This window comes from Anolis sagrei, chromosome 5 (genome assembly GCF_037176765.1).
Source record: "Anolis sagrei isolate rAnoSag1 chromosome 5, rAnoSag1.mat, whole genome shotgun sequence".
Taxonomy (NCBI): Eukaryota; Metazoa; Chordata; class Lepidosauria; order Squamata; family Dactyloidae; genus Anolis; species Anolis sagrei.
Window position 1 is genome coordinate 77287524 of NC_090025.1, and position 27345 is coordinate 77314868.

Sequence of the window (27345 nt, forward strand, 5' to 3'; positions counted from 1 at the left end):
TTCCATACAGATTTTTATGCTGTTATTACTCTCTGTCTTCTTTTTCTGTCTTTTAGGAGTACACCATAGATATCATTTTTGCCCAGACTTGGTATGATAGCCGCTTGAAATTTAATAGCACCATGAAAGTACTTATGTTGAATAGCAATATGGTTGGAAAAATCTGGATTCCTGACACTTTCTTCCGAAATTCAAGGAAATCAGATGCCCACTGGATTACAACTCCAAACCGTTTGCTTCGAATTTGGAGTGATGGACGAGTATTATACACCCTAAGGTAGAGGTATCTGCTAAAATAGGAGACATGTTTTATTTTATATTCTCTGGGTTTCTTTCCTGCTCACTTTTTATGTTCACACCAGGTTATAGTATTTGAAGCCTGATACTCTGCATGTTTCCTGAGAAGCAAGTCTCACTTTCTTCAGTTCAAATTCTTTCAGTTAGGTGTGTGCATAGGACTGCAATCTAATGTGAATGTCTTTTTTGACAATATGTCTCTCAGAGCTTTAGTAGAGTCCAGGAAGCCTGAAAGAGTAATGACAGACAATGCCATTGCCATGATGGCACTCCCTCCCAAACCTCATAGTTTTTCTAGAGTGAGATCCCATATTCCAGCCCCATGGGTGGCAACTTTTTCAAGCTTCAACCCCAAAACATATAGGAATTGTTATGGAAGCCAACCATTCAGAGAAAAGGGAGAAAGAAATAATCCGGGGGGGGGGGGGGGATTAAATAGTCATATTAGTGGGGTTTGTGAAATCTGGCAGGGGGTTGGACTGGATAGACCATGTGGTCTCTTCCAGTCCTATGATTCTATGAATGACTTTTTCTCGCTCTCCACTGGACACAAATCTCCTTAGTCCAGCACTTTTAGATGCACTTTATTTGGTGATCATGCAAGCAGTATATAGAGTTATTGTATATTGACCAATGCATTTTTATTTAAGAGATACTGAACATTGAAATTATGATTCTCCACCATCAACTTTGCTGAATTGGACACATGGGTCTAATGCCCCATCACTGTCTCAAAGCAGCTACTTTAGTCTCAACTTAAGAACAAAAACAGAATAACTATGAATAACAAAAAAGATTTAAATATGGGCTGAAAGCTAACCTCCAAAAATGTAGTATAAACACCAAGAACTGGGAAGTCCTGTCACTTGAGCATTGTTACTAGATGTCAGTTGTTACCAAAGATGCTGTGGGTTTTGTAGAGGCACAAATAGAGGGTGAAAGAGAGAAATGTGCCAAGAAGAAGGCATGTCAAGAAAACTCTGGTTGTAACTGCCTTCCATCTGGAAATCTGTGTCCTCAATGTGAAAGACTATGTGGGTCCAGTTTACAGTTATTTATGGCTCCACCGCTAGGACTCTACAATCATATTCAGCCATGAGTGGTCACCCATCATGTATATTGACCAATGTATTATTACACTGAATATTACATACCGTATGTCTTCCTTTTAATGCAGTGTTTCTCAGCCTGGGTGCCGGGACCCCTTGAGGGGTCGCAAGGGGGTGTCAGAGGGGTTACCAAAGACCATCAGAAAACACAGTATTTTCTGTTGGTCATGGAGGTTCTGTGTGGGAAGTTTGCCCCAATTCAATCGTTGGTAGGGTTCAGAATGTAAGTGAATTATAAATCCCAACAACTACAACTCCCAAATGTCAAGGTCTATTTTCTCCAAACTCCACCAGTGTTCACATTTGGGCATATTGAGAATGTGTGCCAAGTTTGGTCCAGATCCATCATTGTTTGAGTCCATAGTGCTCTCTGGATGTAGGTGAACTACAACTCCAAAACTCAAGGTCAATGCCCACCAAAGCCTTCTAGTATTTTCTGTTGGTCATGGGAGTTCTGTCTGCCAAGTTTGACTCAATTCCATTGTTGGTGGAGTACAGAATGCTCTTTGATTGTAGGTGAACTATAAATCCCAACAACTACAACTCCCATAGGACAAAATCAATACCCTCCCCAAATCCCACCAGTACTCAAAATTGGATGTATTGGGTATTTGTGCCCAATTTGATTCAATGAATGACAATACATCCTGCATATAAGATATTTACATTACTATTCATAACTGCAGCAAAATAAGAGTTATGAAGTAGCAACAAAACTAATTTTATGGTTGGGGATCACCATAACATGAGGAAGCGTATTAAGGGGTCGTGGCATTAGGAAGGTTGAGAACCACTGTTTTAATGCATCCACGTATTATTGTTTCACCTATATGACATTATTCCCTCTCATTTGTAAGCATGACCTTGGCTACCATGAGCTTTGAGGAGCATCACCAGGGAGGAAAGTGGCAGTGCTCCTGTCAGCAAAGTTATAATCTTCATGTTGCAGAGTATCAAAAGAAAAATAAAATAATGCTGCTGCAGCAGCACAGCCCCGAAGTAATGTGGTCAATGAGAAGCTACATTGTAGTATAAAGTCATCTTATTTTGTTTTCTGGAACAAAAGCACAATACAGTTTCAATGCAGGAACAAAAAACACCAGAGAGAGAATACAGGCAGATGCAGAATATATGAGCAAAGGAATAAGCTCCACCTGTATTTGATTGGTAAGACTCAAATTACAAGCATACTAACAGTTAAAGGTACAAGCCTATCAACTAAACATAACTAAGTCATTCTATGAACTATATAATTTTGCAAACATAATACTTTCAACACTCCTCCACAAAATTATATTAGTTCACATTTATAAATTCAATTTCTCACAAAATTTATTGTGTTTTTCAAAAGTAAGAGGTTTAGTCAAAATGTCAGCAACATTTTCAGCTGAAGGAATATAATTGAGAACAATTCTTTTGTCTTTAACAAACTGTTGTACATTTGAATCTCTGACATTAGTGTATCTGGACTTTGTTTTCATATTTTGACTTTTACTCAAAGTGATGCAGTTTTGAGAAACAACAAAAACTTGCATTGGCAATTCTAAATCAATGTTAAGACTTCTAATCAAAGATTCTAACCATTCTGCTGATGTTAAAGCATCAGACAATGCTGAGAATTCAAGTTCTCCAGTACTCAGTGCCACAATTTTCTGTCTTCTGCTCTTCCAACACACTGGTGTATTTGCATATTTTATTCCAAATCCAGTAATAGATTTATTTTCCTTTATATTTGCAAAGGAACTATCACAATGTATTGCTAAAGACTCTATCATATGGACAAACTCTAAAAACTTTTTCATCCGTTTGCTTTAAATATCTCAGAACTCTTTTCACTCCAGTCCAGTCTGTATGTGAAGGATTTTGAATCCTTTGACTTAGAATACCAACAGAAAAAGAAATATCAGGCCTTGTGTTATTTGCAATATACAACAAAGAGCCAATAACTGAATGATAAATGAAATTGTTTTCTAACACTTCTCCATCTACATGTTGTAAAAACTGAAGTGCCATGGGTGTTTTAACAGTGTTTGCATTTTCCATTCTGGTTCTCCTCAAAAGTTCATAAATCTTGTCAGTTTGGTTTAATTCAAAACCACCTTCATTTCTGGCAATATTTATACCAAGATATTTATTAACATCTCCAAGATTTTTGATTTTCAATACTTCGTTCAAACTCTGAAACACTTCCTGAATTTGTTCCTCAGACCCGATGCATAACACATCATCCACATAAATTACAACAAACATTTGTGTGTCTCCACTTCCTTTTGAGTACAACCAAGGATCAAATCTGTTGGCAACAAAAATCCAACTTTGTCAACACTTTGTCCAAATGAAGGTTCCAATTACGGGCACTTTGCTCAAGAACATAAAGACTTTTCTTGAGAAGATAAGACCCTTCAGGAAGGTCAGTTTCAAAATCTGGGATAGCAGACATATAAACTTTCTCCTCCAAGTCTGCATGGAGATATGCAGTGTTCATATCAAAATGCTTAACTTTTAAATTCCTATTGCTGGCAATTGCAAGGATTATTTTTAATGTTTCCCCAAACACTGTGGGGCTTAATATCTCATTGAAATTTTCCCCATATATCTGTTCAAAACCACTGGCGACTAACCTGGCCTTGTACAAAAACCCACCATCCTTTATTTGTTTACATCTGTAACCCCAATGACAACTTAGAACTTTTACATTGTCTGGTGTTTCAGACTTTACCATAACCTGCAAACCTATCAAAGAATCAAATTCACTTTGCATCGCTTTTAGCCAAAGATTTCTCTCAGCCTCATCTCTTTTCAACATCTCTTTATAACTTTGAAGTTCAGACAAGTCATGCTTCTGAATTTTCACAACTTCACAATGGTACCTCTTTGGAGGAATACCCTAGGTTTTCCTAGAACTGCACCTAGGAATGGTCCTAGTACTATCTCCTCCATCAGTCTCATCGGTCTCAGAACTACTAGAGGTAGTACTTTCTGAACTATAAGATTCAGGTTCAACTTTTCTCTTTTGAGGATCTTTTCTTTTAATCACAGGACTACTGACTAGCAATAACTGACAGTTACAATAACTGTAACTGACTAGCAATAGATTCTTGCTTTACTCGCATTTGTGTTCCCAACTGTGTATCTTGAGATGTGCTTGGTTGTATATTTTGCTGTGCAGTCTGTTGCGAAACTGATTGCACCTGTGTATTCGTTTGTGTAGCAGGCTGCTGTGAAACTTGTTGAGTAGTTGACTGTGTGGCTTGTGGTGTGTGCATTTGTGCAGTTTCAAAAGGCAAAAACACCTCCTGATTTGAATGAATCCTTTCCCAACCACTGTGTTGTTGGAACTTCACATTTCTAGAAACAATCACCCAATTGTCACCACACCAAAATTGCCAACCTTTTGACTCAGAAGCAGGGCCAAGATATTTCAATTTCTTCCATATAGCATCTTTTTTGGGAGGGAATTAAGACAAAAGAGTCACTTCCAAAAACTCTGATTGAACTCAAATCAGGAGTTTTTCCAAAAAACAACACACAAGGAATACTATTGACACTTTTACAAAAAGAACGATAGAGCACATAGGTGGCATTTGCAATGGCTTCAGCCCACAATCCATCAGACAAACTAGCATCTCTTAGTATTTTTCTTGCCACAACCTTTACAACACCTATCCTTTCTTGCAACACCATTTTCACTGGGTGCAGTCTCAATGCAGGAACAAAATGCAGAAACAAAAAACCCCAGAGAGAGAATACAGGCAGATGCAGAATATATGAGCAAAGGAATAAGCTCCACCTGTATCTGATTGGTAAGACTCAAATTACAAGCATACTAACAGTTAAAGGTACAAGCCTACCAACTAAACATAACTAAGTTATTCTATGAACTATAGAATTTTGCAAACATTATAATACTTTCAACATCTCCTTGCTTATGTTACTGCTTTCATCTCTCCAATAAATCTCATCGCCAAGCTCACACAATTAGCAGAGAAAGAGAAGAGACAGGAAGACAAAAATTGCAAGTTGGACTTCAAAGAAAATGCTGTAGTGAGAGGATGGTGATACTTTGGATTCTAGATATGAGCAACACTTGGAAAAGTTATTCTCCATTTTGGGTGACAATTCTCAGATTCTCCTAAGTAGCCACCATCCTTGACTGTTAATCCCGTGGGCTGGGGCTTTTGAGAACTGTACATGGTGTAGTGGTTTGCACACTGGACTATGACGTGGACACCAGGGTCCAAATCCCCTTTTGGCCATAGCAACTCATTTGTTGATCTCGGGCAGGTCACAATTTCCCAGTCTCAAAGGAAGGGGGAGGCAAACCTCATCTTAACAATCTTGCAAAGAAAACCTTATGATGCTATGTCAGATCACTATCAGTTGGAAATTATTTGATGGCACACAAACAATAAAGCAAAAAGTAGTTTTTGGTGCTCTGGGGCAGCATCTTCTTAGGAGCTGAAATTTAGAGGTTTTAAATATATTAGAAACAGTTACATCAAGTCTGCTACTATCTCCCACTTGTGTGCTGTTTTGTCTGCATACTGTAAAACAGCATAAATAAAGGAAAATATAGAAATGGTGTAATGGAAATTCATGGGAAGGCCTGTGGGCTTATGGTTCCTCAGTTCTTATTTACAGAATTACACATCTTTATTTAAACAATCTCACACCTATTCAGCCAGAAAGCTTTCAAAGTGGCTTATATGCCAGTAAAACAAAAACAAAAAACAGCCCATGCCTCCAGAGTTACATTCTTAAAATATATATATACAAAAGGAAAAAGAGTTGGAAAGGAAAGAAGAAAGAAGAAAAGTCAAGTGGCAGTTACAGTTTTAGAAACAACTAAGGGGAATGCAAGCAGTTTAGGGCATTTGATGGAAAAGCTACTTTTGCATGACAGATGAGGAAGAAGAACCAAAGTTAGCCACTCCACAGAGTTTAGAGAATGCCCTCCCTTCTGTTCCCACCAAGTGGAATTGCTGCTGTTTGATATTGTAGGTTTAATGCAGCTTTGTTGTCAGTTTAAGGGAAGTTTTCTATGTTGATCATGAAGCCAGTATTCAGCTGCATATTTGTGTACAGGGAACTGGATTTGCCCAAGGTGAGAACTTTGCAGAAAACAAAGCAATGCTTAGATGATAGTGATTGAAGTAGCAATAACAGGATCTGACAACACTTCAGGCTATTTGGCTCCCCAACAGTCTCTAGTGCCCTTCCTCTCTATATGGCACTGTTTCCATGGGAGGCTGAGCTGGCATCTCTCAACCTGTATCTTTGTTGTCAGCCCGATAATTTGCGCTTTCCACTCCCTTAAGGTCAGCCAGTTGTGATATTTCTGCTGCTAAACTTTAAAACGTACTCTCATGTTAATACTTCATCAGTAAAGAAATGAATGTGTGTAGAATATGAGTTGGGGAAAATAAGCATTATTGTTGAATAGCTTCCACAGGTTCAGCAAATGCAATCTGGTAATAGAGATTTTCAGTAGAAAATTGCTAAATCTATTCCTTTCTCTTGTCCTTCCAAATTGTACAATTTCTACAATCCGAAACTTTGACGCCACCAAAAAGACTGAAAGTTCTGTTGTTGGTCCAGTGTCTGCTTGGAAGTACAGGCAGCCCCTGGATTACAGACAAGAAAGGTTCTGTGGGTTTGTTCTTAAGTTACATTTGTTTCTAAGCCATAATAGATGCATTTTAAGTATAACTTCAGCCATTTTTAAAGTTTTGAATAGCATGAAGGGAAGGGTTATCACCCTTGTAATGTTTGTTTTGCTGTCTGTGCCCTGTTTAGAAGCTATTACAACACTTTCTGTCCCTGTGACAATTGGAGTTTGAAGTTTTTGCTGTGGTAACAAGGCTTAGTGGTAAACCTTCAGTGGAGACACCTTTTTCCCATGGTAACTCTTACAGGAGTGAATTTCCCTTCCTAGGGATCAATTTCCTTTCACATCCCGTTGTATTGCCCCATTTTTAACTAGGGACTTTATCCCACAGAACACGCCAAGTGTTTGGTTTTCCATAAAGCTGCAGCATACTCTGTTTTGAAATTAAACTGAAGATTTTCCTACCTCCATCACACGTAATACCTCTCTCTGCTTTCTTTAAGATTTATCTGTTTGATTTGTTATCACACACTAAATGCTTCCTTCCTTCACTGTCCCTCTCCCATTTTCTTTTTTAAAAAACTCTCATTCTCAGGAGATCAACTTAGATCCCAAAAAACAACAACATACATAGAGGGGTTATTCTTGAGTTCCTACAGGAGGAAGGGGGGAAATGAAGCTTTAGCTTTCTTAAATCTCTTTCTGCTATCCTTTTGATAGACAAAAGCAGCACAAAAGGAGTTTCAGGCAAGAGTTCAAAAGGACTTTTAAGTCTTGACTCAGGAAGAGAAAACTGAAAGAGGGAGGTTACAGAGACATAAGATTTGCACGCTTGCTATTTTCTCCTGAATGTTTTGAATATGTTTGCTATACCTCCTCAGTCAAAAATGGTAATGGTGGCAGAAAGGAATTGATTCTACCAATCTCAGCTCCTCCCTCCATGACAATATCATCATTTTATTTAGAAATGGGCAAGGAATATTTTTGCATGTCTCTTTACAAGTATTGAGGAATATGTCACTTGCCAATCAACCCGGGAATCGTAGGAAAAACCCATAGTTTAGAAATAGCAAAATACCTCTGCCCCATATTTGAAACTTGCATCATGTGAAGAGCACCATTGGTGGCAGTTTCTTGTGAAGAAGTCATAGGACTTGCATGTCAGCTGGGTGCTTGTAACTCAGGGACTGTCTGTAACTGCTTATTAATAACATAGTATTATTTATTTATCGTGTCAGTAGCAACCAGACAATGTTATTACATTTTTAACAAATTTTAACAGACAAAACAGTTTGCAAGCTTGGTGGTTGATTAAATGTCCTTTGACCAGTAGCTGGCCATTTGGAGTGTCTCTGGTGTTGCCGCAAGAAGGTCCTCCATTGTGCATGTGGCGGGGCTCAGGTTGCATTGCAGCAGTTGGTCTGTGGTTTGCTCTTCTCCACACTCGCATATTGTGGATTTCACTTTGTAGCCCCATTTCTTGAGGTTGACTCTGCATATTGTGGTGCCAGAGCGCAGTCTGTTCAGCGCCTTCCAAGTCGCCCAGTCTTCTGTGTGCCCAGGGGGGAGTCTCTCATTTGGTGTCAGCCATTGATTGAGGTTCTGGGTCTGAGCCTGCCACTTTTGGACTCTCGCTTGTTGAGGTGTTCCAGTGAGTGACTCTGTAGATCTTAGAAAACTATTTATTGATTTAAGTTGTTGGCGTGCTGGCTGATACCCGAACAAGGGATGAGCTGGAGATGTCTCTGCCTTGGTCCATTCACTATTGGCTGCTATTTCCCAGCAGATGTCAGGTGGTGCAATACCGGCTAAACAGTGTAATTTCTCCAGTGGTGTAGGGCACAGACACTCCATGATAATGCAGCATGTCTCATTAAGAGCCACATCCACTGTGGTGTGTTCCACACTGGGCAGGCGTACTCAGCAGCAGATTAGCATAGCATAAGGGCAGATGTCTTCACTGTGTCTGGTTGTGATCCCCAGGTTGTGTCAGTCAGCTTTCGTATGATATTGTTTCTAGCACCCACTTTTTGCTTGATGTTCAGGCAGTGCTTCTTGTAGGTAAGAGCACGATCCAGAGTGACTCCCAGGTATTTGGGTGCGCTGCAATGCTCCAGTGGGATTCCTTCCCAGGTGATCCTCAGAGCTTGGGATGCTTGTCTGTTCTTGAGATGAAAAGCACATGTCTGTGTTTTAGATTGGTTAGGGATCAGCTGGTTTTCCCTGTAATAGGCAGTAAGGGCACCTAGATCTTCGGAGAGCTTCTGTTAAACCATCTCAAAGCTCCCTGCTTGAGCAGTAATGGCACGATCATCAGCATAGATGAAGCTCTCCGTCCCTTCTGGCAATGGCTGGTCATTTGTGTAAATGTTGAACATTGATGGAGCAAGCACACTCCCCATTTAGTTAGTTTGCTCACTAAATGGGTCTTCATTGTGGAGCCTGTAATAGTTTTCCAACAAGGCAGCTGTTCCAGAAGTAATGCCCTGAAGGTAGTTGGTTCTACAGCCTCTTGGTATAGAGGCCCGTGAGCAGGTTTTCACTATTTCAATAAAGTGCTCGTATTTCTCAGGGATTGGCGCGACCGATGTGATCATGTCATCTAACATGTCTGAGAATTTAGTCCAATCTGCCTAACATAGTGCCAGTACAGGATTATTTTTGAGGATGGTGAGAAATTTAATGAGCCCTCATTTCAAAAACAATATAATGGATAAGGGTAATATAATAAGAACGTTTCCGAGCTTTCTATGTATATTTGTACACAGAAGAGAGTAGCTAATGATGGCAATTGTCTCTTTTTTCTGTTTATCCCAGATTATCTGGCAGTACAGACTCATATAATCCAATTTAAAGCAGAAAACCTGGGATCAGTTCCTGGGATATAGGACCTGTGTGGAAGGGCCTCTAGTTGTCTCAGTATTGATTTGGCATATTTGAACATGCTTGCAAGAAGCTAGTGGGCATGCTTTCCATATAATACCTTATGCAAATATATCCATGTGTGTACTCCTGTGTAGATAGAGAGCCCTCTGACTCATACAGTAGGATGGTATTTCAGTGGTTTTTGCATTGCTTGCTGTGAGGCTAATGAACCATAGGGCACAGCCATGTAGCCGGGGGGTGGGGGGGTGGGCTTGGGGGGCTTCAGCCCTCCCCCCCCCAAAAAAAAATTCTCATGGTGGTCCACGAGAAGGCCTTATTATTTGAACTGTTATCTTTCTTCATATCATGATCTGATCACCATGCTCAATATATCCCATATGCACGGGGGGTATTGGGGTAACGATACAAAAGGTTTGCTAGGGTAGACCCTCTTTCACTCAGACTCAGCCCCCCCCCATCCGAACCAAACTCCCCCCCCCCCGAACCAAAATCCTGGCTACGGGCCTGATAGGGCAGATATGCTTTGGACTTCTGTTTCCAGGAGCTCCGAGCACCATGATTAATGTAATAGAAGTATGAGACTTGTAGTCCAAACTAACTGAGGCTTCCACATCTAATCCTGGCTTAGAAAATGTTTCTGACTTAAAATTAATATGATTTCTGTGGTGTCAAGCCAAGATACTAATCTAATCCCCTATAATGATTAACATATGCATGAATTTAACTTTTATAACTTATAAAAGGTCACTTCTCTTGTATCAGGCCATCAGTAGCATAGAAATAATACTACATATGTGCAGCCAAATGTACTGAGAAATATGATTCATGGTACAGACAACACAGACTCCTTCAGAAGCTTTATTTTAAAAAAACCCCACAGTGTCGCATGTACAGAGGTCACTTAATCAGAGAGAGGAAGTGTTATTCCCAGTTGGCAGATATTGCAGGCTGAATAGAAAAGTATCAAACATTTTCAGAAAAGGAAGTCTTTTGAGACATTTCAGCTCATTCCTGGTTTTATCAGTTGAACAAAGTGTTAGAATTTCTCAGAGGCAAAGGAAAAATAGGTGCAAAGGCAACATATTGACAACACAGCCCCCAAATGTCTCAAAATGGGAGAGAATATAATATTTAAGAATATAAGCTCTCTTTCATCAAAGATTCCACATAGTCATGGTTGCCAGCCCACTGTTTCTACCATACCTGACATTACTTTTTGGTTAAAAGAAAGCCCCAGAGCTACAGTCCTTTCCCAATACAGACTGTCCCCAAGAAGAAGAGGGGTTCTGAAGGTTTGTTTTCAAGTTGAATATGTATGTAAGTCAGAACAGGTACATTTTTACACTTAAAAATGTATCTGTTCTGACTTACATAGAAATTCAACTTAAGAACAAACCTCCAGAACCCTAACTGTTCATGACTTGGGGCCTGCCTGTATTGGGGGTAATCTGAAGCCCTGGGTAGCATAGGGAAGGGTTAACATCCCTGTGGTGTCTGTCTTGCTGTTTGTGTCCATATTCAAAAGATTTCACCTAACTTTCTGTCCCTGTGATAATTGCATTTTGAAAAAAAATGGCTTTTTGTGGAAACCGGGGTTGGTGATAAAGCTTCAGTGGAGACCCCTTTTCTCCCATGATCACTTTTTCAGGAGTGGATTTCTCTTCAGAGAAGTGGATTTCTTTCACTTCCTGTTGTCTCAGCCCAGTTCTTAAGTAGGAGTTGTTTGTAAGTCAGATGTTTGTAACTCTGGGACTGCCTGTATTGGGGTGGTGGTTTTTTTAAGGATACCCAAAGAGGCTAATTGTTATTTTGTAATAAGAACTGTAAAAGATTCTACTTTATAATAACATTGGGTTGTTGTAGGTTTTTTCCGGGCTATATGGCCATGTTCTAGAGGCATTTTCTCCTGACGTTTCTAGAACATGGTCATATAGCCCGGAAAAACCTACAACAACCCAGTGATTCCAGCCATGAAAACCTTCGACAATATAATAACATTGTTTTAGGGATGGAAAAGATATTAGAAAATATATGAGAAAAGGCTTTTAAAAACCCCAGATTTCATAAATGTTAGAAAAAACCTATCAAGGCAATTGCTAGATAGTTGAAAGATGATTTGCAGTCCAGGACTTATTCTCTGGGGGTTAAACACATGTCTCTTTTTTGCAATTTTCTGTACAGAAAGCAGCATTTTGTGTTGTACCTTCTACAAAAATAAAAAGGGCCTATGTTTTGCACAGAAGTCCTGGACATCAAAAAATCCTTTGAAAAGTGCCTTTTTCAAACATGTTCTCACCTTGAGGTGAAAAATGGTAAAATGATTTGTTCTTGCTTGCAGAACTGAAACACACACATATCTAAATATATATAATACAGAAACTTTATGTAAACTGTGGTTCTTTTTACTGGTGATGCATTTCCTTCTCCCAGTTTATTTTAAAAAATATACAAGATAGGCCTTAGGGAAGAGGCAGATAAAACATTTTAGAAGGTTTAGGTCCACTGCTTTCACATCATTTCTTTAAGGGGACATGGGGGAATCTATCTGCTACTTTACAAAAACCAATGCTGTCATTCAAAGCATCATTTCAAGGGCTATCAGTCTGCTGTCAGAATGAAACTAAGGAAATGTAAGAAACACAATCTTAAAATCAACTAATTTACACACTTACAGGTACAAAGGACAGGCTTACATTTATGTTCAGGACTGGCAGAAAGTATGAATCAGACTAAGTAAGTATATATATATATATTAGGGCTGGGCGGTTTCGTTCGTTAATTTCATAATTTGTTATTAATTCGTATTTAAATTAGCTTACGATCCGATATTGAGCCATTTTGGAATAGTGTGAGGAGTTAAATAGATTCGAAACAATTTTTTCAACTTATTTCGTAATTGTTTCGAAATTGTTTCGAAATTGTTTTGAAATTGTTTCGTAATTATTTTCGCATGCCTGGTGCAAGTTTTATAGTTGTTGTTTGTTTTATCACACCAACAGTCAACAACAGAGGGAGAGGGAAGCTTTAGAAGTTCCCCCTGCCCCATTTGGAGGTTTTTTCAGCATATTTTTAGCATATTTGGAGGGTTTTTTAGCATATTACGCAATCGCGTCCTCTATTAACGAATCGATTCGAAATTTACAAAATTTCGTATATTTCGAAATTTTTAAAAGGAAAATTTCGGAATTCTTTAAAGAAACGAAACGTGATGGACCCCTTAAAAACGAATCGAGTTTAGAAACAAATTTTTCCGTGGTTACCCAGCCCTAATATATATATATATATATATATAGCTTTGTTGTGGTCTTTCCAGTCAGAGTGAGATATATAGCACTTCTGTTTACATTAAAGATGCCATTTCTAAGTTTGCGTGTGTGTGTAATTAAAATACAGAAACTTTATGCAAATTCCTCTTCTCTCTCTCTATCTGTCTATCTATCTATATATATATATTGGTGATGCATTTCCTTTTCTGGGAAGATAATATAAGTAACCATTGTAAGAGGCAGACAGCCAACATTCCCAAACGCTATTTACTTATAGAAGTTTAATTCTGCATCAAACTGCAATCTGTTTTTTTAAAATAACAGACAGACTTTAGTTATCTCCTTTTAGTGACTTATTGTTTGTGATAGTGCTTAGTGCTGGGCTTTTTTCTTATTCAGAACATTCCCTAAATGGTGGTAGATTGATTAGCTACCTATATACTTCTCTAAAACTTTTATAATATTCTGTTCCCAGACCGTCCAAACCTGGAGCTTTCCCAGCTTTTAAATTCTTAATAAATTCCTCTATTTCTGTCTTCTTAATAGGTTGTTCCAATAATTCTTTGTCTTTCTCCTCCATGGAATACAACTAATCTAGAAATTTTGTCAGTCTCATCCCTATCTTCCAATCCACAGTATCAGCAAAGACGGAAAGCAGATTCAGAATAGCTAATAGTCATTGGTTTGTGAGTCCCATTTAAAGCTACATAACTCTTGGGCAATGACTCTCATCCATTAATGATATATTGTGTCTTCAGTTTCTACAGTCCTATAAGCAGCCTTTATATGGGAACCGTTTTTGAAACAGGGGAAATAACTGTGGTGTGCAATGTCAATTGGAAAGGAAAACAGTGATACAATCTTATTTACAAAGACTAATTTGTTTGTTATGCTTAAACTTCTTTTATAATCCATTTTCTTCTTCTGTGTAGGTTGACAATTAATGCTGAATGTTATCTTCAACTTCATAACTTTCCCATGGATGAGCATTCCTGCCCACTGGAGTTTTCAAGCTGTAGGTGGTAAAAGAGTTCATATATTTCTCTGATTTCAAGGAATCCTATTGATTAAGAGGCTCCAGAGTGGTTCCAGATTACAGCTGGAAAAGGCATTGCATCTTTGGTGTCTCATATCATCTTCACCCCATTGAGATGAAGTAGTTTCTCAGTAAGAAAAGTGACATGGTAAATTACTACAGCCTTCAAAGACTTAAACCTGTTATATGGCTCTACATTATAGGCCTTTTATAGACATGGCTCATGATCCATGAAAGCTCTTGATTTGGAAGCAATGAGACAGTTGGAGAAAGATAAATGAATATCATGGTGTTTATGGAATTGGAATTAATATTGGGAAAAGGCATTTCAGTCCTTATCCAAGTGCAGAAAGCAGACAATATTGGTGCCTTGTATTGATAGATAGGATAACGTATGAGTGGGGAAGCTTTGATCCTCCTGATACTTTGGACTTTAGCTCTCAGCAGCTCCAGTAGTAAAAGATTATGGGTTTTGCAGGCTGAAGCGTTCCTCAGCACTAGCTATCAAGGAGTATAGTGCATACACAAGATGTCCTAATGGCAGATAACTCAGATTATCTGCTTTGAACTAGATGATGTGAGTCGACACTGCCAGGTACTCTGGGATAAAAAGATAATCTGGGATCAGATCCTGGGATATAGGGCAGTGTAGATCCAGCCTTAGACAGAGTGATATAGTGCATCACAGAAAATCAGAAGCAGTTCATCATGTCTGATGTTTATGTTTTTATTTTTGTTCTGGAGGAAAGTTTTGAAACCGGAAGCTATGCAATATCTGGCTTTATAAAACTGTAATTGCTGGTCTACTTCCTGACCAAATAGCCATGACAAGCTCATAGAAATCTGCTTTAATCTGATTTACCATAGCTTATGAATCAGTCCGGAAGACATATTTGCTGTTTTGAGCTGCATCAAGGAAGGATGAGCTACAACCTGGCAGTCAATCAGTAACAAAATGTACATAATTTCATCAATAATAATGGTACAGAATTTGGCATGAGGTCCATTCATATACATCAATACAAAGATCATTGTTAATAGAATAACATATCCTAAATATAACATCAAAATTATTTTCAGTGAGCCTACATTTATCCAAAAAATGCAGCTTGAGTAGCTTTCAGAATTACACCCAGTGGTGTGAATATTAATAAGCATATAAATTTAATTTGTTCATAAGGACATAAAACTGTAATGGGTAGAAAAACACTGAGTACAATTTATCTCTAAATGTTAACCTAATGAGGGATGAAATATAACCACTGTAGAGTTTATTTATTGCTTCATCTTTACTTCATAATTTAACAAAAAGTGCTTTCAGAATATGTCCTTTCATATATTCTGGTATACAGGTTTGCCAGTGCATATGTGTAAGTTGCCCAACAGAAGTATGTAGACAAAAAAATGTCCAAATTGGCTTCTGTGGTCATACTTCTTCTGCAGGACTGCAAGTGGCACAACACTTGCAGTCCTGCAGAAACCCTATACGGCTCCAGCCCAGCTTACTTATCTGAACGTATCTCTCTCTACATTCCACCTCGTAATTTAAGATCTACTGGGGAGGCCCTGCTCTCGGTCCCACCAGCATCTCAAATGTGTCTGGTGGGGACGAGGGACAGGGCCTTCTCGGTGGTGACTCCCCCGCTTATGGAATTCACTCCCCAGCGAGATTAGATCAGTGCCCTCCCACAGCAGCACTTTAGGCACTGAACTCGGACAATAGGATTGTTTGAAAATTGGAAATGGCTTTATGACCTGTGGTTATGTGATTTGTTCTATGTGATTATGTAATTTTAATTAATATCACTGTTTAATTGTTATGTAATGGATTTTATATTGCTGTTTTATATTGCTGTTTTGATACTGTTGGCATTGAATTGTCGCCTGTGTTAGCCGCCCTGAGTCCCCCCTCGGGGGTGAGAAGGGCGGGGTAGAAATGGTCTAAACAAATAAATAAATAAACAAACACACAGAAAATGTATCACTACTGACATATATTCCATCCCATTACAATGGCTTTTAGGCAGTGTTTTATCACTGAATGACGGTGGTTTAGGAGAAGCAAATACATATGATCCGAATATCTGAAAGAAATGCCAGGACCTAGCACATGGGCATGCTTTTGGTTCATTAAAATTACAGTCATTCTTGAATTCAAGAATGTGGCACACCATGCAAAGCAGTCCAGAGGAGGAAAATAATAATAATAAAAAAATGAGAGAAATCCTCCCAATCCTATGTAGACTACTTGCCAAACACTTACATAATTTTGTCACCAGGTGCATCACATTCATTTAAAATATATTCTCTTCCCATAATAACATAATGTTTCCTCCAAAATAAGTTGGTTTAGTAAAAAAAAAAAAGCAGAGGCACTACCAACCCCAATTTTGTTGTTATTACCTATGGTGGTTTCATTTTTTAGTGGGGTTAAAATGGAAAGCTTGAAAAACAGTTTTTTTTCTGGTTGTTTTGCTCAAATATCCCACACCTAGAAGCAATTGGAAAACACGGAGAAGTGAGAAATGATAGTTGCATGCTTCTCAACTAAAATAATACACAGGATCCCCTTTTTAAAACACCACTAAGTTTAGATACCTGGTTGCACCACTAAAAATAACCTTGCAGTCATCAACAGAGTGCCAAAATATTCATTAGGATTTTACATCTTTCTGTTATGACACAGTAATTGGGTTTTTCTTTTGCACACTTGTTGTGCTCCTGTTTTCTAGATGGCTACCCAAGGAATGAAATTGTTTACAAATGGAAGAAATCTTCGGTTGAAGTGGCAGATCCCAAATACTGGCGCTTGTATCAATTTGCATTTGTGGGCTTACGAAATACAACGGATATCTCTCACACACAGTCTGGTAAGGAGACGCCTCAAATTTCCTGGCTTCTGTTCAAATTGGATTATATATTTCATAGGTTTCTCGACTCAAACAGTGGAATATCCCTAATGTGTTTGATATTAGAGCAACAAAAATGCAATTATGCTTGCTACATTTCTGCAAAATGAAGTGCAAGAAAGTGCCATAATTTCTTTGTTATATCTTGTTGTTTTATTATGTTTTCGTAACAGGAAATATTAGAAAACAATAAACAGACTTTCCTTCTGAATCTCTACAAATAAAGCATAGCAATTATAATTACAGATACATCTCCCTTCCAAATTGTTCATAAAACCACAGAAGCCAGTATCTGAATAGACAATTGTTTCTGGATTTAACCACATGGAACTGAGCTGGTGGAAGTAGACTTACCCCTGTTCCTAAAAATAATCTCTCCAGGCCTCACTCCAGGCCCTTCCAGACAGGCCCTATATCCCAGGATCTCCCCAGGTGCGCAGGAGCCCCCGGTGACGCAGTGGGTTAAACCCCTGTGCCGAGAGGACTGTAGACCGACAGGTCGCAGGTTCGAATCCGGGGAGAGGCGGATGAGCTCCCTCTATCAGCTCCAGCTCCTCATGCGGGGACATGAGAGAAGCCTCCCACAAGGATGTTAAAAACATCAAATCATCCAGGCATCCCCTGGGCAACATCCTTGCAGATGGCCAATTCTCTCACACCAGGAGTCACTCCTGACACGACCCAACCAATCCCAGGTTTTCTGTTTATCCCAGATTATCTTGCAGTGCAGACTCATATAATCCAGTTTAAAGCAGAAAAGTTGGGATCAGAACCTGGGATATAGGGCCTGTCTGGAAGGGCCCTTCATGCATAGATAGCCAGGGACTTCACTCATGGAAGATACACCCCCTTACCTTCTGCCCCACAGCACACCTTTTCAGCAGACTCTGTAGGCATCTACACAAGATTTTGAGGAGTCTATTGTGTTGCAGAGAGAAGATGGGGTAACCGATTTCATTAGCCCAGTTGCTCAGCCCGGAATTAAATTCAAAACTTGTTTTTCACTTCCAACCAATTCCCAGGTTTAGTGTCCAGGTATTACATTATTATCCACCAGTCCTCCATAAAACAGAATACTTGTGTAATAGACAACATGCAACTACAGTAAGGTGTTGTTCTGAAAGAAAAGAAGAAAAGAAGATGTAACAGGCGGTCACTTGCATGATCCATCTGACTGTGGGTTTCTTTTTCCTTTTTCAGGAGATTATGTTGTCATGACAATCTTCTTTGTCCTGAGCAGACGCATGGGATATTTTACAATTCAGACATACATTCCTTGCATCCTGACTGTTGTTCTTTCCTGGGTTTCATTTTGGATTAATAAAGATGCTGTGCCTGCGAGGACATCATTAGGTACCTGTGCACATCCAAATTACCTCTGCCTTTAATTGTGTTTTAGTTTTTAATAACTATCCTTGGTTTTTTATTGGATTTTAATGTCTTTTTTGTTTTGTGCAAAGCTTGGTATAAATAACTGGTTACCTAATTTTCTTAACTTATTTTGCCAGTAACAATGTAGGTTGCATCTGCATTGTAGAATGAATCCAGTCTGGCACCCCTTAGTTGCCATGTCTCGATGCTATGAAATTTGTAGTTTGATAAAGGACCTGCACTGTTTGGCAGAGAAGGCTAAAGACCTTAATGATCTGCTGAGAAATGGCAATTAAAGTGGTGTCAAACTGCATTCATTCTACAGCAGAGGTCCTCAAACTTTTTAAACAGAGGGCCAGGTCACAGTCCCTCCAACTGTTGGAGGGCTGGATTATAATTTGAAAAACGCATGAATGAATTCCTATGCACACTGCACATATCTCATTTGTAGTGCAAAAAAAAAAAACCCACTTTAAAAGAATACAATAATTAAAATGAAGAACAATTTTAACAAATATAAACTTATTAGTATTTCAATGGGAAGTGTGGGCCTGCTTTTGGCTGATGAGGTAAGATTGTTGTTGTTGTGTGCTTTCAAGTCATTTCAGACTTAGATTGACCCTGAGCGAGGGCTGGGTAAATGACCTTGTAGGGCTGTATTCGGCCCCCCGGGCCTTAGTTTGAGGACCCCTGTTCTACAGTCTAGATGCACCCACAGTGTACTTTATACTAAAAATGTCCCATAACAAGAGTAGTCTCACACCTTCTGAGATCTAACCACAATTTCCGTTACCATTATGGTTCTAAAGATGTGTTCCTACTGAATAGTAGAGGAGAAATATCATTTGGTTAAAGGATTGGTTTATCTTACTTACTCATTGTCTTGTTTATTCTAGTGAAAAAGAGCTGAATAATATTATCTAATAAGATTAATAAATAGGGAATTTGTTTGTTTATCATAGTAACTAACAATGTTTGTGGCCTTGAAATTATAACCATGGCTTTATAAAAAAGCTCTGCTTTTTGTGACCAGTCCAGAGAGCTTATCTAACTACACTAAACATTTAAGAAAAAAACAAAGAAATAAACAATACCATCAACAGCTGTCTCAGTAGTCAAAAAATTTCCGACTCTCCATATCTCTCTTTCAAATAGTATAAACAATGGTGGCATTTCTAACAGCACCATATGGAACCATGTTTTGTTTGCCTTCAGAAAAATACATGTGATGTGTTGAGCAAATCTGAATTTATTTCACAATATATTGTGTTTCTGCTAGCACTAGAGGCTGTGCAAATCCATGTTCTATTATTCTTCAGAAAGTTACATACAGCTTATTGAGCAAATCTGGATTTATTTCATAATATATTGCATTTTTATCATCTTGATTAAGGACTGTTCTCTTGATTCAGTGATCTTTGTTTATTAACACAAAATTGTTTTTGCCTAGCCTCATTATAATCAGGTATATAAAGTTTCAGTACATGCCCCAACTTTGTCTCCTCCAAACAATACATCTGGAATAATGCTCCAGATGGAAGGAAGAGGGGCCGACCAAGGGCAAGATGGATGGATGGCATCCTTGAAGTGACTGGACTGACCTTGAAGGAGCTGGGGGTGGTGATGGCTGACAGGGAGCTCTGGCCGTGGGCTGATCCATGAGGTCACGAAGAGTCGGAGACGACTGAACGAATGAACAACAACAACAACAATAGAGATTTTCAGTAGACAATTGCTAAATCTATTCCTTTCTCTTGTCCTTCCATTCAGTCATCTCCGACTCTTCCTTTTACCTTCCACTTTACCCAGGATAATTGTCTTCTCTAAGCTTTGCTGTCTCCTCATGATGTGGCCAAAGTACTTCAACTTTGTCTCTAGTATCCTTCCCTCCAATGAGCAGCCGGGCTTTATTTCCTGGAGGATGGACTGGTTGGATCTTCTCGCAGTCCAAGGCACTCTCAGAACTTTCCTCCAACACCACAGTTCAAAAGCATCTATCTTCCTTCGCTCAGCCTTCCCTAAGGTCCAACTCTCACATCCGTAGGTTACTACAAGGAATACAATTGCTTTGACTATGCGGATCTTTGTTGCCAGTGTGATGTCTCTACTCTTTACTATTTTATCGAGATTGGACATTGCTCTCCTCCCAAGAAGTAAGCGTCTTCTGATTTCCTGACCATAGTCTGCATCTGCAGTAATCTTTGCACCTAGAAATACAAAGTCTGTCACGGCCTCCACATTTTTTCCCTCTATTTCCCAGTTGTCAATCATTCTTGTTGCCATAATCTTGGGGTTTTTTTTATGTTTAGCGAATTTGGTATGAGCTCGTATGTATTCTGCTGCTCCTCCCACAGAGAGCCCTCCCCCTTGATGACTTGCAATTTATTCCAAATTGGAGGGGAAAGATTTGGGGAAACCCAGGGGGAGATGGGAAGATTGCTACGTTCCTCCCATCTCCTTAACCATCCCCCTGAACTGGAGCACCCCGCCCACACCGCTGTTAAGATATTTTTTCGAAAGCCTATTTTTGTTTTGGAAAATATTTATGAATAAATAGTTTAATATGAGAAAGAAAAAAAAACACTGCGCATCCTTGACTTCAAACAAAAGGCCTTCTCTTAGGAGCTCATGGAAGAGTAAGAGGCTACTCTGCTTTCGGGATGAAACTGATTTTGAGATTAATTGATGTTTAGTTGCAGCCCAGCTTTTGCACTTTCTTCTTTCACCTTGATTAGAAGGCTCCTCAGCTCCTCCTCGCTTTCGGCCATCAGAGTGGTGTCATCTGCATATCTGAGGTTGTTAATGTTTCTTCCAGCAATTTTCACCCCAGCCTTGCATTCATCAAGCCCCGCACATCGCATGATGTGTTCTGCATACAAGTTAAAAAGGTTGGGTGAGAGGATGCAGCCTTGCCGTACGCCTTTCCCAATCTTGAACCAGTCTGTTGTTCCGTGGTCAGTTCTTACTGTTGCTACTTGGTCCTTGTACAGATTCCTCAGGAGAGAGACAAGGTGGCTTGGTATGCCCATCCCACCAAGAACTTGGCACAATTTATTATGGTCCACACAGTCAAAGGCTTTAGAATAGTCAATGAAACAGAAATAGATGTTTTTCTGAAACTCCCTGCCTTTCTCCATTATCCATAGTATAGCAAAATTCTAACCTAGATATGTTGGAGAAACATGGCAACCCACTGGCTGTTTAATCAAGGCCACTGCTGTTTACAGCAGATAAATAACTAAAAATGTAAGCAAAGTAAATAACCTGGAACATATTCCAATAAACTCTTCATACCAGCATATGGAACGGGTTAAAACTTTGCTCTGTAACGACAACACATAGTGTATGCAAGGCTATAGATCTTCTGTGAGCTATGAGCTTGTTTGTCAAAGACAGAGTAGTACAATAAAGGTGAAATATACACCTCTAAAAATAAATATGCTAGCCCTTTGTTGTGATGTGTCTATATTTATTCATATTTATATGTTGCTTTTCAACCTCAAGGATCTCTAAGAGGTTTACAGTGAAAACATCATAAAACATATTTTAACAATTACTTAAATCAAAGTACAAAAGGACAAATGCAGAAAATATCTAAACGAAACAGTCAGAAGGCTTGGTGAAATGAAACTGTCTCGGGAGATATAAGCAACCTTAAAATATAAATACAGTCCTTTGAACATTCTGAAACTTATTTGGATTCAGATACATATTTTTTTTGACAGTAGAAAATTATGCCTGCAGTGACTAGTCATGATTTCCTTACTGCTTTTCATTCAGAAGCCTCTTGAAATGCTGACAAAAGTAATCCAATTAAAATACCATAAATGCATAATTAAAGCCACAAGAAGATATGTTTCTCTGGGCCCTTCCATACAGGCCCTACATCCTAAGATCTAGTCACAGACTTTCTGATTTAAACTGGCTTATGTGAGTCCACACTGCCAGATAATCTGGAATAAACAGAAACCTGGGATCAGATCCTGGGATATAGAGGCCTGTCTGGAAGAGCTCTAAGTTTACCCTAAAAGTACCAAACTGCTGTAATCAATTGCAGCTATTTCATGGCTGTTGTCCCCTTTGTCAAGTGATCTCTGGAATTGCAATGTATAAATACAATCACAAGGTCCTTTGGGGAAAAAATCTGTTTTTGTCCTTTTTGAACAGGCATCACTACTGTGTTGACCATGACCACGTTGAGTACCATCGCCAGGAAGTCTCTTCCCAAGGTTTCCTATGTAACAGCAATGGATCTTTTTGTCTCTGTGTGTTTTATTTTTGTCTTTGCTGCTTTGATGGAGTATGGCACCTTGCATTATTTCACTAGCAACAAAAAGGGAGCCAAAGAGAAAGACAAGAAATCAAAAAATAAGTCATCGGTAAGTATAAACATGGATATGTAAAAGTACAGTTGGGAACTATGCTGCCCTCTAGAGGTTGCTAAACTCAACCTTCTAGTAGTCTTAAATCTTATGGGGGAAATCCAGGAAAAATGAGGATTTTTTCTTGTTTTTCCAGTGTGCTTTTTTTCCCCGGAAAAATCGATTATAGAACACCTTTTTAGGATGCATTCCATAAGGTGTTTACATGTTTGTGTCTTCAAATTTATTTCTACAAGTTATGCAAGAAAAGATTTATGTAACACTGTGAACAGAATCAAATCACTATGATTCCCAAGTTTTGTTTCTTTTCATGTTCCTTTTGTGGAAATGAAGATTTTATGTCTGTTTGACACTGTAGAGAACTGGCGGAAACGAAATAATTCTGCCTCTTTTACTAATGTCAATCCTTTGTTTTATTTTTATTCAGGATGTAATTTCTCTTGGCAAAATCAAATGGGTTTCATATAGCTAGGTGTTCTTTACAGTTAAGGACCATGTAGTGCCATATGTTGCATAAAGAAAGAAGGAAAGAAGTTCTATTACATACATTCTGCGTAAATTGTACTCAGTTTCTATGCCAAAAGTTACATGTAATTAATTCTATTTTCCTGAAATAACCCAGTGATTTCAATCCATAAAGAGAGGAGGTCATTTTCATTTTTTATGGTTTGTTTTTGACCATGCTTCTAAATCTCTAAAATTTCAAATTGGTAGTCCTAGCCAGCACAACAAATGGTAAGGAGTTCTAGTTCAGTACCTTCTGGAGGGTCAAAAATTCCCACTTTTGTGTTCAAAATAATTTGAAATTACAATTTACCAACTCTTAGTGTTTCATAACTACTACTGCTGCTGCTACTACTACTACTGGTTCTGTATTATTACCCACATTTCTCTCTTAATCAAGTCAAAACAGCTTTTCCATATCAACTTTTTAGAAATACTTAACAATATTTTATCAATAAACCTGTAATTAATTACAAGCTGAAACCTTGATGGAAGCTTCTTTATACTATCACCGATAGTATAATGGACAGAATATGTGCTCATTATCTAACCAGGAAGGACTGACTAGGAGAAAAGGGTGACTCCCTATATCTTAAACAAACAAAATGATGAAGGTCTCCTGTACTTTGATGAAGCCTTGCATAACTTGATCCTTTCCATATGTGATATTTGAGAAGTAAGCAGTGATATTCACGTGAGGCTTTGCTCCTGCATTAGGCACTACAAAAGGATTACTGCTAGGTTGTTCCTAATAATTATGTCCATTTGCAACCTGAAGACATACATATTGGGGGAAGAACACAATGAGAACACATCAGTACAGATTCTCACTTTCTTTCCAATGTTCATGCTGAAGTTTGGTCATGATATTGGTACAAGTAATTGCTCTGTCAGGCTAGGAACAACCTGGGATGTTGTATCCTGTGACCTATTTCCCAGTCAAAACATCCTCATGGGCCTGTTGTTGTGGTTGTTGTTGTATTTATGCCTCGCTTTATCTCCCCCGAAGGGGACTCAAAGCATCAACCTAACCATTTAAAATATACAAAATATGCGAACATTAAAAATATAATTCCCAGTTAAAAACCACTAAAACAAATTCAAAGTAAAAAAAACTTTTAACTTTGATTTTTGTTTGTTTAATAAAACAATTAGTCCTCTGCATTAGGAGCACAGGGCTTCCACAAAAGTGGAAAACCTTCCTAGAGAACACTTCTAGGATTTCTAAGTCTTCCAACATGTTTCAATTTGCCCTGGAAGCTGACCATAGCAATAGAAAATCCTAGATGAGTTCTCTCTAGAAATCTCTAGGTTCTTCAGCATGATTGAGGAAGCTGAGTATAGGATGAGACTGGAAGACCCAGAGATTTCTAGAGAGAACATTTTAAATCAAGTCCAAGAATAATCAAATCCACAAAAATCAAAAACACTAATGTGGATGGGCTACTGTAGTACCCATTCAGGATTGAGGAGTAAGGCAAGATAGTAGGATGAACATTTTTGTTATGGACGGCAAAGAAATTTGTATTAAACTATTAAAAGAAGCCAAGTATATTACATTAATGGACTGCTAACAAACTTTTCAATAGTTTCTCATTTTCCCATCACTGAAAAAAGCCTACAAGTGGAAGATATTTCTACCATTTCCTCTTTTTGAATTATATCAAAGTCTGGTCACATCTCAAAAATCTATATCCTTAAAAATATTTTAAAATCATGTAGTAGTCCTTGGCCAAAATAAGTGCAGTAAAATGCCTATTAAGAAAAATAAATGCTGCAATAGTACAATAAACATAGTGAATACCAATGTATTTACAAATTCCCTTATAAAAAAACCCCCCAGTGTTTTGAAATTAGGTACAAAACAGGCACAGAGAAAAACGGTAGGTGAAATTAAGAGAAATATATTTAAATTGAGCTTGAAGGGATTTTTTCATTCCTGTTTTGGCCAGACTAAAAAATAGACTCCAGTAATGTGTGATGAAACATTTTGAAAAGTGATCTTCTGATCATGACAGATTATTGCTAGCAATGGCCCATGAATGTGATGCAATAGGCACTTTGAATATTGCATATAACTAGTTTTAATTCTTTTTTATGTACTGTGCCAAAATGTGAAAACGTTATGATAGAAACCTAAGTAAATCATTGTACTGGATGGCATGCACTTATACAGTCAGCCCTCGACATTGGCAGGTTTGGCTTTCGCGGATTTGCTTACTCACAGATATTCTTGAGGAATTTCTAGATCATCCAACACAATTCTATAGTCAACTGCCCCTTAACCCCCGAAATAACAAGACTGGACAACAATAGTTTGGATTCAAATTTGGGCAACTTTATTAAATGTTACCTATTTAACTTTAACTGAACTAAACTATGTGTCTAGAAACTTGGTGTCCAAACCGAGGCAGCATCCTCGGCTATTCAGTGTGTAATATCTGTGTCCCCTGGAGCCCAAACCGGGCAGCCTCTAAGGTAAAGGTCTGGAGAAGCCTGTATCAAATTATTGATCTCAGACGCCCCTTTTCTGTGCCATGGGATGTCCCCTCACCCATTTGATGACCTCTGAGTGTTTGTTGTGTAATGACCCCAACCCTTAAGGGGTGCCTTGTGTATACATCAATATCTGTGTTTTCCTATGCTATTTATGCTAGCCTAATTAAAACACACCATCCCAGCTAGCCCCTAATAACAGTATAGGGTAGACGAAAAATCCCCCCAGAACATAGGGGGCAAAAAATTCCTACCCGGTTCCAGATGGCAACCAAATAATTATACTGTCAGTGGGCAGGTGTGGTGGGTTGAAATCTCATGGCAGAATGAGGGAGGAGGCTGGCTGCAACAGTCATCCAACCCCCGCCCCCTTTTCCAGATGGTTCCACTGGAACCATCCATTCTCTTCATTCGGGGGGAGAGGCAAATTGCTCCCCCCACCAACTTCGCTGGTGTGGAGAGTCCTTTTTCATCAAAGTTGACCATGCTGGAGCACCCAGATATTCCTAGGGAGGTGTTCTCTCAGGTGTGTATGTATTTTCCACTTTCATGAGGGTCCTGCATCTCTAGCCCCAGCAAGTTGTACTCTGGAAGTCAAAGTAAGTTCTTCCTTATTTGCCCCTCACTACCAAAAATTGTTCCTTTTTCTTCTGTATGAATTTCAGCTTTATTCCTTTCATCTTTTTGATATAATGGACAAATGCTATGTGTCACAGGGTATCTGGGTGATGCACTGTAATCATCTTGTTACATTTGAGAATAACTCTTTCTTTTAAATGCCAATCTCTCAAGCCACTGTAAATAACAATTACTATCTCTTCAGTGATTTTGAACTTCAAAAGAGATTAGTGCAGAAAGAACATGAACATTTAATAATCCCTGAAGGGTAAACATACTAAAATATTAATATGCAGCAGATCATTAAGCAACATATAAATTTAGCCAGTTCCTATAAATAAATAAAAAGTTTTTTAGTTACTATGAGGTTGAGTTGTCGGGTTTTTGGGGTTTTTTTTAAGCCTACACTTTTGAGCATAGTAGCTAGAATAATGGATCACTGTACTGGAATCATGAGAACTGCTAAGAGCTTTCATAAGTGGAACAGTGACTAAGTTAAAAAATAGAACAAAAAGCTTCATCTGTCTATCTGTCTAACCCTTAGCTAATGGAAACTCTGATGCTGAAAGAAATCTTTATTGCACAGTGTGAATCTGTCAAATTTGCCTTTCTAAAACCAAAATTACATTTGTTGTTTGTATTTTAAAACAGTTTTAAATATTGGCAAAACAAATCCAGAACTCTGAAATCCTAAACACTCCAAAATTCAATATTATCTCCATGAATGATTGAGATAAAGGACGCCTTTGCTTTCTGGTAGTTCAGTGTATACAAACTTTATTGCAGGCACATATTTATTAACAATATTGACTGAAATTATCTTCATGCTATCTGCATATGGTGTATATGAAACATGAACGAAT

General features: G+C 38.5%; 1 protein-coding gene across 2 annotated transcripts in view; it reads left to right on the top strand.

The window, feature by feature from the left end:
* Positions 1–27345, top strand: part of GABRG1 (gamma-aminobutyric acid type A receptor subunit gamma1) — a 135563-nt gene that overhangs the window by 99367 nt on the left and 8851 nt on the right. For both annotated transcript variants that reach the window (XM_060778472.2, XM_060778473.2), the window contains 5 exons: positions 57–277; positions 14099–14181; positions 16935–17072; positions 18312–18464; positions 22650–22861. In XM_060778472.2, coding sequence (XP_060634455.2) covers positions 57–277; positions 14099–14181; positions 16935–17072; positions 18312–18464; positions 22650–22861 — 807 coding nt within the window. The remainder of the gene's footprint in view (positions 1–56; positions 278–14098; positions 14182–16934; positions 17073–18311; positions 18465–22649; positions 22862–27345) is intronic.